The 15,066-nt window shown below is 49.9% G+C and overlaps 5 protein-coding genes across 5 annotated transcripts; 2 read left to right on the top strand and 3 right to left on the bottom strand.

Moving 5' to 3' along the window:
- Positions 1–2,406: 2,406 nt before the first annotated feature.
- On the top strand, positions 2,407–4,176 carry B0J16DRAFT_25836 (uncharacterized protein). Its single transcript, XM_046123180.1, has 2 exons — positions 2,407–3,676; positions 3,740–4,176. The coding sequence occupies exons 1-2, from the start codon at positions 2,818–2,820 to the stop codon at positions 4,000–4,002; spliced, it is 1,122 nt and encodes a 373-aa protein (XP_045989312.1). The 5' UTR covers positions 2,407–2,817; the 3' UTR covers positions 4,003–4,176.
- On the bottom strand, positions 4,176–5,363 carry B0J16DRAFT_25831 (uncharacterized protein). Its single transcript, XM_046123179.1, has 2 exons — positions 4,905–5,363; positions 4,176–4,851 (listed from the first exon to the last, which is right to left on the bottom strand). The coding sequence occupies exons 1-2, from the start codon at positions 5,117–5,119 to the stop codon at positions 4,350–4,352; spliced, it is 717 nt and encodes a 238-aa protein (XP_045989311.1). The 5' UTR covers positions 5,120–5,363; the 3' UTR covers positions 4,176–4,349.
- A 1-nt stretch (position 5,364) lies between these two features.
- B0J16DRAFT_25830 (nuclear pore protein 84/107) lies at positions 5,365–8,756 on the bottom strand. The gene is made up of 4 exons (XM_046123176.1): positions 6,450–8,756; positions 6,129–6,399; positions 5,970–6,079; positions 5,365–5,919 (listed from the first exon to the last, which is right to left on the bottom strand). Exons 1-4 carry the CDS (start codon positions 8,458–8,460, stop codon positions 5,588–5,590), a joined length of 2,724 nt encoding a protein of 907 aa, XP_045989310.1. The 5' UTR covers positions 8,461–8,756; the 3' UTR covers positions 5,365–5,587.
- Positions 8,757–10,365: 1,609 nt separating this feature from the next.
- Positions 10,366–11,667, top strand: B0J16DRAFT_328807 (ubiquitin-related domain-containing protein). The gene is made up of 3 exons (XM_046126262.1): positions 10,366–10,709; positions 10,798–11,067; positions 11,167–11,667. The coding sequence occupies exons 2-3, from the start codon at positions 10,837–10,839 to the stop codon at positions 11,230–11,232; spliced, it is 297 nt and encodes a 98-aa protein (XP_045989309.1). The 5' UTR covers positions 10,366–10,709; positions 10,798–10,836; the 3' UTR covers positions 11,233–11,667.
- B0J16DRAFT_328805 (uncharacterized protein) lies at positions 11,622–14,703 on the bottom strand. Its single transcript, XM_046126261.1, has 2 exons — positions 14,295–14,703; positions 11,622–14,230 (listed from the first exon to the last, which is right to left on the bottom strand). The coding sequence occupies exons 1-2, from the start codon at positions 14,350–14,352 to the stop codon at positions 11,940–11,942; spliced, it is 2,349 nt and encodes a 782-aa protein (XP_045989308.1). The 5' UTR covers positions 14,353–14,703; the 3' UTR covers positions 11,622–11,939.
- Positions 14,704–15,066: the final 363 nt, after the last annotated feature.

The following is a 15,066-nucleotide window of genomic DNA, read 5'->3' as shown; positions in this document are numbered from 1 at the left end:
GATAAGCCGGAGACGAATTGTATCTGTTCCTCTTGGGGGAGTACACATGGGACGGCTACGTCAGGAGATGCTACGCTGAGCATCTCCGTTCCGTAGGTAGGTATCGAATCACGCGACCCATAAATAGTGGTTATTCTTTCGTTGTGAGGACGAGGTCTACTCTCCTCATCTTCAGCCATCAGTCGCGATCTCGAGGTAGGGGGGGAACAGCATGCCACGAAGCTTGGACCTTATTCCCCCAGGGTCGCGTGGATCCGATCCGTATCTTGTCACAGAAAGAAGCCGAGGACCCTCTCCCCGGCCGAGAGTTGGATCAGGTGCAAGGTGTATCAAGGTGGCTTTTGTATGCAGTGAAAATCAGTCCAAGTGGGCGAGAGCTTTTGCCGTGCGAATAGCGTGGCTCGTGGGATTTACTTTGGACGCAGACAACTCCATCAAGCCTGATCTATGTCGCATGCAGTGATGTTGATTATCGTGGCCCACGACAAAGTGAAACCTCAAGATGTGACGGCGTTTGTATATGCGCGCATGCATGTCTTGTATATATCTGGATACTGGCAGATGTAATTCTGGTATGGTTTCTGCTCGAATGCAGCAGGTTATGTTTGATGATGACGATAGAGTCTGTCAGTATCCATATATCTCTGTCATTCGTTCAGTAGTGGTTTCGGGTAAAACCCAATGGTAGATATACAGAGGAAACCGTCGGTCTAGGAAGTGAAAAGCTTGACATTCCTGTCTGTATGTTTGTTTGCTTATTGATCAATGATGCCATCAATATGTCTTATACACTTACACGACATCGAAAAGATAGAGTTGAAAGTCAATAAGCTCGCGAGTAAGGTAGAGTAAAAAGACTGGAGTTGTCTGAATACGGTTGTGGATGCGAGGACCAGCTGAACGGACCCGAGACAGACAGCAGACAGACACCACCTCTCTAATTAGGAGGGGGGCGTGTTCTTATTAGTCGCGGCCTTACTGCGGTGGTTCTGGGCAGAAGACCTGGCTCTTTCGTGACAAGCTCAATATCCAATGTCTCGTCGACGCCGATCCAAAGAATTAACTTGGCTCTGGTTGGCTAGAGACTTTGAGAAAAACAAGACATCCATGGACTACTTAGAGTCCTGTACGTAAAATCGAGTGCAGCACGGTTGTGTACTGTAATAGTAGGTACTGTATTTTACTTTGTAGCGGGAAAAATAGCAGGGTTAATTATCAATACAGCCTGGTGTAGTTACTGTACATACAGTATTGTCTGCATGTATGCAGTTAGAGGCTGCGGCAGTTCTTGGAAAAGATAGAAAGGCCGATTGGAGTGTTTCGTTTTTGGAACTTTGCCGTCTTGGCAGTGGAAGTCTGCAACGTTTCTTTTGCTTTGTTTTAAAGATTCTAAGAATGTTCTATTGCAGTGATACCCAGCGTTGGTTCCAAGCATCTCTATTTCTCAAAGCTGGGTAAGATAGATAGATAGATAGCACTGTTTTGTCAGAACGGCATTTGCAAAGTGATCAGCAGCACATGTCAAACTCGGATGGGCTCGAGTCTCCAAGGCCAAACGTTATTATCCTGTGCGTTGACGACATGGCTAGTGACTGTACTATCAAAGTGATGGATCAGCTAACTCACTCAATCGGCCGATACTGTAGGAACGACAACGTGGGTGCTGCAGCTGTAGGTAGGTAGTTGTAGCCATTAATTTTAGATAGCAACAATATTCGGGCAGTAAACTATGTCCATGAGTTCTTACATATTCACTTCATTGGAGTCTTCTTCGTACAGGTAATATAATATGTAACTACTGGGTTCTTCCGTATCTTATTGGTAATGTGGTGCTGGTACTAAAACCCATGCCTTGAAAGACGCGTACAGACAGATACAGTACACAACGTTTCCCCAGGTTCGTTCCGTCTCATCCCGCGTTCAATCCACTTATTTCTTTCTTTCCCCTCCGTTTCGCACATGTAATAGTAAACGGTCGAAACACCCAATATCATGTCATTTTATCAGTGTTCCTTCTTCTATTAGTCCTGAAACTGGCAACTTCTCCGCCACCATCTGCCGCCACCGCCGCATCGTTTCCTTCCATGCTTATTTGGCTGACTCGTCTATGTACTACTGTCTGTTCTTTCCATTCCCCAAAACTTTCTTACTATAATCAATCTTTGGAGACAGACCCGACAGCTCTTGCCGAAACTTAGGTCCCGTTCCCCGCCGGTTGAAAGCGGAATATGCCCGGCTCCTCTTGTTTTACTCTACTTTACTATCCGTACATACCTTACCTAAAATTACCCAAACTAAACTAAGCTATCGACCTACTCTAATATTCACCGAAATAACTGTCTCGGCCCGAGAAGGAGCGGGACCCTTAAAAAAAAACGCAAAAACGCAAGAGCCTGAGAAGGAGAAGGAGAAACACAGGAGAGAAAGAGAGAAGGGGCAACCAAAAGACTACCTACCTGCCTGTCTCTGTCTGGGTCAGCACAACGCAGGGAGAGAAGGAGTAACAGGGAGACCAAGTGCGAAGTCAAAACAAAGCTTTCGGGCTAATATCAAAAGTGCCCAGACTTTGACCATCGCGTCTCCGCCATCTCCATCCCCCAATCCCCATACTCATCTCCATACCCATTCATACTGTTACCTTATAGTGCATACCCTACCCTACTCCTTCTTTGCGGCACTTCATTGTACTGCTTGGATACGGAGCCACCATTGCGATTCCACTTACGATTATTCTGGAGCTGTTGTTTTCTTCTCTGCCGTGTGACCCCCAGAAAATCACCATCCCGGACGCCAGATAACTACGAATCGCCCTAAATCATGACGACGGCCCCGTCTTCGGGCTCTTCTCGGCCTGCAACTCTATCTGCATCAGAATCAGCACCAACGCAAGACTCATCGTCATCTGCCGGGGAAGTCCCTATCGTTCCTACTGTGGAGGTTCAGCACTTGGCCCGCTTTGAGTTCAGTGATGCTGGTACAAAGGTTCTTATGGTGGAATGGTATCCCGATGCCGTTCAAGGCCCCGCTGCATCTGCCGATCCTTCCACCAACTCCTCCGGTGTGAACTCTGCTCCGGCTACCGATAAGGTCTCCGCAACGGAGCCGGCTTCGGACTCTGTTCCGGAGGACAACATAGACACTGTTGACAACGCCTCCTGGCAAGTGTCATGGCCCGGCAAGTCTACTAATCTTCCTGCACCCGATCTTGAGCCAGCTTCGGACTCGGGAACTTCCCCTGAGTCATCAACTCGTCGACGTCGTCGTCGAGTCTTCTTTCTGCTTCCAGCCAATGCCACTGTTCCTTCTACCATTACCATCACCCCGCCCGGTGCGCCCAGCTTGAACCTTAAGCCATTACCAGCTATCTTTCCCCCCGGCCTTGCCGCTGATCCAGGAAACCGAGGAGTTCTGCACACATTGTGGGCCCGGCAACGGCTGGCAGCAATAGATCGTGAGATTGCAGATGAGTTACGCAACAATGCCGAGGGTGTAGGGGTCGAAATCGCGCTCGAAGAGAGGAGATGGATTCTCGAAACATTCATCAATCCACCTCAGACACCTGCTGATTCACACCCTCATCCGGCAGCCACCCGTTCACCAACGGGCCGTTTAGGAGATAAACTCAAGGGTCTCAAGCTGGCTACATCACCTGCCGATCTAACGCCCAGCACAACAGGTACACACATGTCCTTTTGTTCCATTTTTATTACATCAACTGAACTAACATTGCGCAATGCAGCTAACACCTTCATGAGTCCTATAAGCCAGTCTCGTCCATTTCAACCCCAAGGCCGTGATATTGCTGTATCTTCCCATGAAGCCATGGCCATTAATGCACCTGCAGGCCCCATCTCACTCAATGCTGCACTACATGGCGATATCACCACTGCTGCTTCGGCGCCTGCCAGGTCTATGGGGCAAGATGACGACGACGGTCTATTTGCTTTGCCCATGAGCCCTCGTAGCCCAGACATGAAGAAGAGCCCTTTCAGTGCTTTGTAATACCAGATATATATACCTTTGTTATGTTTGGATTCGATAGGCAGATGGGAAATCTTGGACGATTTAGGAACACATCAGAAGATACCCGTGTTGTAGAAGCGTTGATTGTAGTACCGATATGGTGCTTGCCAGCATATATGATGCAGCTATTGTTTAATAACAGATGCAGAACTGTGAAGTGATTGTTTATCGACGAGTCGTAGCGAGCTGGTATACAGAGTGCCTATGACATGTCACTACGTCTTCATAAATTATCGAGGTTAGCTTTGAATAGAAACGACACAAAGCAAACTCAGCAATTGTGCTGTTAACATTAAGTACTCGCTTCATATCAAAGTCCAGATTTTTCATCTCCATCCTCCCACACGACCTTCGTCCCATCTCTGTTTCCTCTCCTGCCTCAGATAAAACTGCACCTTGGCCTCTCGGTATCTACGCACCCAGTCCGTAACCTCTCTTTCTGTCGCTGCTACACCCTCTCCCTCGCCCTCGAGAAAGCTCTCTTCCATAGCCTCACATACTAATGCCTGCTCCTGCACACCTTGTCCTAATTGCTGGTACAGCGCCGAGGGTGAGAACGGCGCCAGCGCGTGATCCATATCAGACTGCTTCTGCCGCCATTGTCGTTCGAGTGTATGTGTCGAGAGAAGCTGCGCCTGTGTCGATGCGCGCTGGTGCGATAACCGTGCTTCCATATCTGTAAGTTGGCTTGCGAGCTCAATGTTCTCGTTAAGCGCGGCTGATAGAGCCTGATGCGAGGCTTGTAGAGATGGGTGAATTGACTCAGGGGAGTGTGTCAGGGCATTGAGGAGATCTGGATTCGCGAGCAGCTCAGCTAAGTCTTGTTTTCTAATGAAATCTGTCAGCGCAATGACCCTTAAGTTTATTCAGTCATGACGTACGACTTGTCCTGCAATATTTGTGGAAGCCATTGATCGCCTGGGTCGGGTATGGATGTCGGCGCAGGATTCACATTATTAGATGGAATGCGGCCCTCGGATGGTGGAGGGACGCCGGCTGAGGTTGGTGTCGCAATGCGACTCGTCTCATGGCTACCAGGTTTGGGAGGCGGGACAGGAGGTGTTGCGCCTTGCAGCTCTGATGCGAAGCTCGCCATTGGTGTTGTCTCGGTTATTTGATGCGTGTGATATATAGTCTTCGGACACGGCTGTAATATGGGAAGAATTCTTGATGACGTTGCTTTCGGTGAGGTTTGTTGGAGGTTGAAGCTGGAGGTCGAATGTGGGGGAAGCTACTACTTGGGTGGCTTGACATGGATCCATGTCGTGCATGGCCCGTAACGTGGCTCTGAGTCAGTTTGATATCAGCAACACCAAGTTAAACCGCAGCGATTTGTATCAGGAGGTGATTGGGTAACGGAATAGATAGGTAATTTCTTCATTAAGTCAATGTCATCCTGCTCATATTTTACGGACACCCCTCGCCCCAAATGTTTTACAATTCATGTCCCTGTCCGCCTTTCAAAGAGATACTTTCAGTATACAACGCCCAACAGATGAAGCGATCGGTCGTCAATAAGCTGACGAACGATCAATTATGGAAGAGAGAAAGATAAAACCTCTCCTTATGGCTTGACAGACCATAGATCTCGAGACCAACCCAACTCTCGTACCTTCTTGCTGCTGCTGCCAGTCGTTCTTCTCTCACCAGTAGTGCTGATAGCCAACGCCTTACTGCACGCCGCGAATACCTCTACTAGCTCCTTCATTCGTCCAGCTTCCACAAACGCTGTCGAAAGATCCGAGTCGCGCTCTGCAATGATAGAGGCGAGCTCCATGCATTCCAAGAGGTTGTCCCGGGACAAGCCGGTGCCTGCGAAGTGCAGTGTACCGATATATGCCAGGACCGTCTCGGGGAGGTAAGCCTGACGAAGGTCTTGTAATTCTTGATCACCTTCTGCTTGATTGTTAGTTTAGGCGGAGTTTTGAAAGTGTGTATTGACTTACCCTCAATGCCCACCAAGAGCCAGTTCTTAAGCAAAGGTTGCATGTTCTCCTTGGTGTTCTTGACCTCCTCCCCTATCGCAGGCCAGAACCCAGCCTTCTTCTTTTGCTCCCTGTGACCTGTTAGCATTGGTCATTTGTATCTTTGCGTATAAGACGTACTCATTTGTAAGCTCAGCCAACGATGCAACTGTCTCGAGGCTATCGAGGGCTCGTACTAAATACTCGAGTTCGCGGAACTTGCGGGCATCTGATAGTGCTTGCTGAGCTGTCACGTCACGAATTCCTCTCCGTTCAAGCTGCTTCGCCCAGAATTCAGGAGCGTCTTCGTACATATCCGTCTCATCGCCACTATCTTCTGTGGCTGCCTGCAAAACATCCGCAAAAGGCACACGTTTCATCAGCTGGCGAGCAGCGTTGAGGTGCATGTTTCCTACCAGATTGTTAGGGTCCGAGTCATTTTCTAAAAGGGGAGGAACTCACGCAAAAAGAACTTGTAAATTTTAGTTCCCATTGAGAAGACACTTGGCCATGTTTCTTGCACAAGTAGGAGCCATTCTAGTGATCGGATAAGGTTTTCGTGCGCTGTGTCGATAAACCTCTCATCATCACCAAAGAAGTCTGCTCGTACAGGTCGGCCCTGTCGTGCTGTAGGTGGGCCGGCAGCAATGATGCTGAAAGATCCCTTGGCTGGGCATCCTTGCTGCGCTGGGCCCAGGTCATCATACATCAACCACGCTTGAGTCTTGACGAATTGAAGCACATCAATACCAGCCTTCTTGATAAGTTTGAGCTGCAATAAACGTTGCTGATTATCACTCTCTGGGATAAGGTTGTAGCTCAGCACCTCATATGATCGAGGAGGCTCTAGGACTGAGCAGTAAAGAGGTATTAACTCCTGGAGTTGGGCAAGACGCAGGTAGTTGGCATAGCCAGCGAGAAGGTTCTGCTGAGCACGTCTTACCCCCGAATGGGAAGAGGCAGGGGCGAGTGAATCATCATTGGAGTGCAGCTTATCGAGTAGGTTGATGAGAAGGTAGATGTGTGCAACGATTCGCAATCCGTAGTGTTGGGTAGACTGGAAAAATCTCTCTTTGTTCAGCTCAACGTTCTCGGATTCCCACCTAAACAGCATTGATTCGCTCTGGTTCGCGCTCGAGGATATGATTACGCCCTGCTCATAAAGATGCCTTCCAATATCTTTGGAAACCAGTGACGCCTGCAAAGCTTTGTTAGGCTCGTTGGCTTCAGCCCGAATCTGGGGATTAGACTCCAAGGCCCGAATGAGACGCTTATCAACCGTCTCCGGATCACCGTGGAACTGAACAGCGTCGAAGGAGGGAAAGGATTGGGTTAAGTTGGAGGCCACATCGGGTGGGCACTGTCCGAGGATGTAATTATCCAGTTGCGTGCGCACTAGAGCATTGTAATTGGCAAAGAGAAAATCGTCCCAGGTTAGTGCAATTTTCTCGACAGTGGAAATGTCTCCTGAGAGAACACCATAAACTGCACGTTCATAATCATCGCAGCCACCGGATCGAGACAAACTAAAGCACATTCGCCTCCATAGAGCAAGCGATGCCGGGTTGCTGTTAGAAAACGCTTGGGTGTCGTCGGTCGAGATAAGTACGGCAGATGTGGAAATGGCTCGCCACATCTCTGTTCGCTCCTGGCACCATTCACGAATAGTCTCTAGGCTGGACCCTCGACGGAGGTGCTCGAAGCAGCCGAGCCAGATGGCCCTCTCGAAATACTCGTCCTGAGGCTCAAGCTTTCGTCCTTGGCGAGTCACAGCATCCGGATCTAGCTGTGTCACCAGAGGTGAGCCATCAGAGTTGGTGAACGAAGTCGCAACACCAGGTGCTTGACGATCGAGGAGATGTGGCCAAGCCGTAACGCTCTTACGAAGCTTGATTTGTGAGCGGGTGTGAAGCCAACCATGTGCGATGATGTCGCCCCGATCGGCATTCTGTTGGAGCTCGCGCGCAAGTTCGTCAATATCCGGGCCAGAAGCAGCATTGTTCTGGAGCCATTGTATAACGGCTTGTCGTTCGCGCGCCGATGGGTCGCTCGCAAGAAAGTTTCCGAGCAGGTCTTCTGAGTCCTGAGAGCTGTGTTTCGCGCCAAAAGCTTCTTGGGTGGCTTCAGAGCTCGAATACCTCAATGGAAGAAGTCTGCGTAGTAAATCCCATGTTTGTGCTTCCTTTTCGAGGCGTTTGATGAGCTCTGCTGATGCAGGGTTACTATTCGCAGGATCGACCTCATCCGTATCCATGTCTACATCATCTTGTCCGTCACGCACCATACGCGGTCGCACCTGGGCTAGACGTCGAAGAGCATTCTCGTAGTACTTTCGTGGGAGGTCGAGAATTCGTTCCTGTCGCTCTTCGGTGGAAAGTTGAGGAGAGAGGCAATCGTCAAGCGCGTTGGCGAACTCTTCAACCTCGGGGCCCGCCTCGTAAGACAGGAAGTTCTCTGGCTCTATGGGTGCCATATCGAAGGATTATATTCTATCGTCGTGGGGGTATTAAGTCGAAGATGCGTGTTTGTAGACGTAAGGAGAACGAGCGGCTTGGGCAATCGACCCTGCTCGGCGGATTTGGCCGTCGGGTCAAATGTGTTGATCGTTCAAGATCACATGCATACCCTGAGAGGGTGCCGGTACTGGAGTCGCGCGTATGATGTAGTTGTCAAAGTAAAAAATATAGCGGTCTCGCGATGATTGTTGTGGAAGCTCGCGCAAGTTGATGCTCCAAGATAAAACTAAAGAATTGCTGCTAGGTTGTTTTGGTTGCTACTTCACTGGCGCGCCAGAGCTCACTTTTCGGCAGGTACGTATCTCTCTTACTGCCAGGGCAGCCATTGAGTGCGCTAAAACAGCCGCGAGTGGACGCGCGCGTATTGTACAGTGTACCAATACATTATCTCACACTAAACACTGTCATCCCTCAAGTACGTCTCCACTCAACAGCAAATTTGATTTTCTTTTCTCTTCTTCTCTATCATAATGTCATCGGCATTCCTATTAGAGTCTCGGAATAAGCACTCAATGCTTGTTCAGGTCCATGAGGCCTCTTGCGTGCTCAAGGATCGCCTAGAAGAAATTCGGCGCTTTTCATTTCGTTGCCAGCGTTACCCAAACCGGCGGACACACCATAAGACGAGCGTTACATATCATTTTCCTTCCTCCCGGAGTTGCTTCATCTTGAGCTTTAGCAGATTGGGCTTTGGACAGCTCACGGTAGATGCTTCTTCACCATAGCGGGCGTAAAAGGCTTCGCAGCATTCGTAGAGCTGCTTAATCGCAGTCTGGCACTTCGCCTCGTTGTATCCGTTACTCGTGAGACAATCTGGCAGCAGTTTGGTCAGATATGTAGTCATGCTAGGTTTTCTCTTGACTGGAGATCATACTCTGAATGGCGCACTGACGCGGAATCGAGTTAGTTCAAGCTGCTGTGCAATTCCAAAGTTTTCTATAACTTACTGCTCGTGGGTGGCAAGCTGGCTTGGCCTCGACGTCGTCCTTTGGCGCCTTGATTCGAGCTCATTAGCGATTGCTGAAGAAAACAATGAGTCTAAATTAGGAGAGGCTTACCATTGGTGTGTTCGTTTTCACAGTACCAAGTGTCAAAATGCAATAGCCAGTTGGCAGTTGATGTCGTTCCAATGAGAATGTACCCAATCGTCGCCTTTTATGGGCTGTCGGTCTGTGGTGTCGTATGTGTAACAAGATAAGTATGGATAGAATCTAAAACATAATAGGTTCTGACAGCAAAACAAACGATCCTGGAAGGGTAGTGTATCAATTGCTAGCGAGGACTGATGTCATGAATGTTCCAAGTCTGCCCGTTCAGTGCCCATCCCGGCAGCACAGCTGAGCAAAAGACTTCCTTGGAAGCCAAGTCCTTTATAATCACCATCATTATACATGCTAGTTACCGACTAGAAATAAAATCATTAACAAAATAACAAAAACCGACTTATTATATCACATAACTAAAGATATTCCTTCCAATTACCTGCCACGGATTGTTAATTAGAAATAGGTACTCGGGAACATCTTGTTCTATATCGATATAGGGTAAGTAACAGCCCAATCGATTGCAGGAACTTCCACTGCCTTCCAGTGACAGAATAATGACAGTGCCACTTGATTAGAGTTGCTGCTCCTCGCCTCGCCAGCTGGAGGCTCTCAGGCTCCCATGACTCCCTGCAACTGCTGGAGTGACAGCAGCCCGCGTGAGGAGGCTGGCGGGAGGGCTTCAAGCTTGGACCAGCCCGTCAGGGTGTCAGAAGAATTGACCGCCGAGAGCATAAGAGACGAAAAAGTCCGGTCATCTTATGCCAGCGTTAGGTGGCACCTAGGCTTCTTTATTTTAGCGCCCTAAGTTTTAGAGGATAATTCTTCTGTTACCCACCTGAGCAGTTACCTACAGTACTGTAGTCTACCTGAATAGTGCTCGCTGGAAGAGCTGCGACGAATCCATGAAAGCTGGAGAGTCGCCCAGGCAGCCTGGGCGGGCTGCATTCACCTTGTCGAGGCGCATCACGCTTCTAATAGTCTTTTCACTCCCACCAACAAACCCTTCCATCTCTATCTCTGCCTTTACACTTTTTCTCCATTCCCACCCACGGAACATTTTTCGTATCTACCCTCGGAACCTCGAACCTTTGACAGGCATTTAGATCATCACCCCCACTTGCCTGACCTCACTTACCACTTTCAACCACCATCGTGCTAAGGTACATTACTGTCTTTTCCCTGACGTTTTGCCACGCCATTAATCTTCTACTTCACCTCGCGCCACCGCTGACAATATTCGAATAATAGAGAAGCCTCAAAAAACAAAACACGAACAAATCCATAACAATGTCCGACGACAACGCAAACGGCACACCCGGCGAGCAGGCCCCTGCGAACTCGGAACACCTTAACATTAAGGTGACAGACAACAATAACGAGGTCTTCTTTAAGATCAAGCGCACCACCAAGCTCGAGAAGCTGATGGGCGCCTTCTGCGAACGCCAGGGCAAGGCTACCAGCTCCGTGCGATTCCTCTTCGACGGCACGCGAGTTCAGCCCACGGACACACCGGATGCGGTTCGTATTACATCCCTCGACCACGCGCCTGCCTGGTGCAAACCGACGGCTTGGGTTAAATAAAAGAGTTTGAGTGTGCTGACCGATTACTGTTTCTAGCTCGAGATGCAAGACGGCGACACCCTCGAAGTTCACCAGGAGCAGGTTGGAGGATATTTGCTGTAGGAGAGGAGACCGGATGGATCACGAGAGGGCATCGCGGAGAGGCGAATTGACCAAGCAACCTGGTCTTGAACTGGATTTCGATCATCACTGGTTGAATCTATTGGCTTTACGTACCTCTGATGATAGCGAGACTGAAGCCAGAAGTCGATAACTTACTCACGACTGAGATAATATAACCTGACTAGCTCACGATTTCATTGCTCCCATAATAGGGATTGAAGTGGTGGATTCCTTTACGCATGTGTGTTTTCCATAAGACGCGGTGGCTTGGATCTGCCGGGACATGGATGCATGTGCATACATCAGGGACTGATCTGCCACGCTTGTTTTTTATGTCGAGTCGTTAACATAATGTCACACAAAGAAGAAAAAAGCAAAGATCGATATGAACCAGACCAAACCGAACCGTGTATTTGCCATTCTAATAAAAGCCACTCACTATACGCGCCTGAGCTTTCATCCCATCCAGTATCACTTGCCAAGCATACATTTTATATGACCGTCTCCCCTCGCTCAACACTCCTTTTCGCCCGGAAAACCACAGGAACCCATATTATGCAGACGATACAAACAGCAAAACAAAACATGCCTGTAAAACAGAGAAGCGGAAAACGAAGTTCATTAAAAGCACACTACCAAAAAAGAAACAATGCTCGGCAAATATCAAATCAAAACACGCACGCCAAAATTCACAATCATCATCATCATTACGCTTTGAGTTCCATTGCTCGGCAGCCAGTGCAGAGCACGATGGTGCCCTCAGGCACATGCTTGGTGAAGATTTGGCCATCATCAAAACTGCCCTGACACTCGGCGCATCGGAAGCAGTGCTCATGCCATTCTCCGCCCAAGGCTTGAATGTACTGTCCAATAACAGCTGTACGACACTTTCTGCATTTCGGTGCTCGCCGCTCAGTGCGCTTCGTCTGGCAATTGATGCACCACGCGTAGCCATCTTTCTCGATATGTGTCATACCGTGCCCAAACGGATCACCGCACTCAGCACAGAAAAAATGTCCGTAGTGCCAATGAGCACCGAGGGCGACAATGTGCTCACCAAGAATAGGGGTTTGGCAGTGCTTACAGCGCGGAGCGAACAGCTCATGCCAGTCAAGATGGCAAAAGAATCGTAGGCGTTCGTCTCCATCTTCAGCCATGGTCTTTCCTGGTTCCTCATCAAGAACCTCGCCGGCTGCGCGGCGTCCGATGCGATCGAGTCGCTCTTGACGGAGATGGTCGGGCTCATGGCTGATTTCCATCGCCTGGAGGTTAGTACCACAAGTATAGCAGCTGAAGCACTGCGGATGGAATCGTTCGTTACCTCCCGCGAGAGCCACGAACCGTCCATCGATAGGGAAACCGCATTCGTGACAGATTGTCACAGCTCGCCTGGTGCTGCCGGGAGCTGGGGACCAATGTCCACGAGGCTTCTGGGCAGTTCGAGGACCTCCCTGCGCAGTTCTTGGGTCAGGGAGTGGGCGGGAGCGTGAGGTCGGTTCGCCGCCAGGCGTTACGATGGCAGGAATGCCTCCATCATTGCTGGAAGGCTCATCTATAGCGATGCTCGGGACGTTGATCGAAGGTACCGAGCCTCGAGGACCCTTGTCCGTCTCATCTACGCAAATCGACGGGACTTGCGCTCCTTTCGACGCCCGGGGCATCGGCGTACTCTCCTCCGCCACAACGATACTAGGTACCGCCATGGGTTTCTCAGGCTGGTTGAACGACGAGGAGGATCTGCTTGGGGCTGCCGGGAGCGACCGATCTGGGGTGGCATCAGTGGACTCGTCCGGGGGATGCCAGTTGGCGTCGAAGCTTACAATGGGCCGTCCCGGACTGTCACTGACGGCGGTGGGTTCCGGTAGTTTGGGGCTGCGGTCTTTCAACCGCATGCTCGTAGCTGCACGGATGTCCTGGCTTCGGACTTCCATACCATTCTTCCTCTCCACCTTGTCGTCAATAGGGACGGAGCCCTCGCTCGAGCGGTTGCTGGTGTATAATGGGTTGCGCGACCGCGTCGGAGGATTGCGGTATATTTCAACTCGCTCCATGGGCTTTGGCTTTGCGGCCTCCTGGGATGCCTCGAACCGGACACGGTTCGTCGAGGTCTGAGCTCGGTTGCCGAGTTTCTCTGGGGACGTACGACCGGAGATGCCCATGTCCGTGGAGTTTGTGGCTTCAGGTTCTTCCCAGATCTGATCCTCAGAGAAGGGTCGACCAACCTCTCCGCTGATGTTCCTCTTCAGACTGTGACGACGTTGGTCAGGCGTTCTACGGCCAATGCTGCCATATGTTTTGTTTTTGCTAGTTGACCGCTCGATAGGTTGTCGCTGCTCTAGGTCGGAACGGCTATCACGCACGTTGCCCTCAACCTCGCCCTCACCTTCTGAAAAGTTGCCCTCGGATGGGCCAATACTAGCAGTACGAGCATGGGCGTAGCTGTTCTTTCTGAGGTGTGGCTTATAGCGATAGGGCCCATCAGGACGAGGAGGTGGTGTGCCGTGCTGATGTTGCCAGACAAGCTCTGCAGCTTCATCGAGAGCAGCGTTGTATAGACGAGTATCATCGTCTGGCGTCTCTTGAACAGGCGATTTAGAACCCTTCCTGATGTCCATCTCTTCCATAGCGTCGCGCAACGAACTTGCCTCCTCCTTCTCCCTCCATCTCTGACCTCGCTCCATGTAAGTGGCTGAAGGAACTACATCTGAGGGGCTCAAAGGGTTCACTGGTGATGCTGAGTAATAGTCGGGGGTTTTTCTGCTGATTGTAGATAACCGTGAGGCGACACTGGCCCCAGCGATACTGGGACTCATTGATTCCTTGCGATCAAGTGTGTGGGGGGCGCTTTCTGGAGGAGTAGCAAAGTCAGGCGTAAATCGGCCCGTACTATGGCGATGCAAGCTCGAACGGCTTGGTACTGGTCGTGCGCCGGCGGGTTGAGGTCGTGCACCTCCAGGTCTCGCAACTCGGTTTGAGCGCAAGCCTGCAAGGTAGGTAGCTGTTCAGTAGAGGACAAGATTAGTCAAGAATGATTGCTTTTGTTCCCATTTTCCATATCATACCGAATTGATCATCCGTCATGTACGAAGGCTCGTTCGCCGCCGCCGCCGAGGTTGGCATCTTTGCCGGTGCGCTTTCGCAAGGGAGGATATGAATAGAAAACTAATGAATGTCGAAAAGAATATGCTGTCCGGCAGAGTAAAAAGGTTGAAAAGGGAGAATATATGGCAGGGAGGGAGGTATTTGACAAGGTATAGAGAGCGATAGCAGATCGATACGAGCGTGATACTTTTAACGGCTGGTCGCGAATCGAGCTGGCTGGGGTTGACCAGGCAACGAAAGTTGAATGGTGGTTGGGTTGCGTCAGAGCATCACCAGCAGCAACAAAAGGCTTTTGTTTAAGAATGAGAGACCAAGATGATAACTGATGATCTCATTGACCCAATGCTTTCTTTCAGGTGCGGTTGTTGTAGTTTGTTACAAGGGGTCTTTGAATTGGTAGCCGTTATTTATTGTACAGAATCTTCCACCGCCATCTGCCAGGTTCTCATTCATGATAGGTAGGCAGTAGCTACCTACTACCTACTAACCCAGCACATACTGCATACAGTAGTAGGCCCGTAGGTACAGTTTTCCAGCGGGGAGCCTCTATTGATGTGTATTGCTCTCATTTGCTGAAACACCTACTTAGTAATAAGAAGCAAGGTGTTCGCACCATAGTCGGTGTTTCACTTATTAAATTCCAGACATATGTAAATATTGAACAGAGAGAGTCACACTCTCCATATCATTCCTTGACGCCCTTTTCAGCTTCTGGCGCCGCCTTTTCAGTTG

This window comes from Fusarium flagelliforme, assembly GCF_020744385.1.
Source record: "Fusarium flagelliforme strain FIESC 12 MPI-CAGE-AA-0113 chromosome Unknown B0J16scaffold_1, whole genome shotgun sequence".
Taxonomy (NCBI): domain Eukaryota; kingdom Fungi; phylum Ascomycota; class Sordariomycetes; order Hypocreales; family Nectriaceae; genus Fusarium; species Fusarium flagelliforme.
This window is presented reverse-complemented; position numbering and strand designations above follow the sequence as displayed.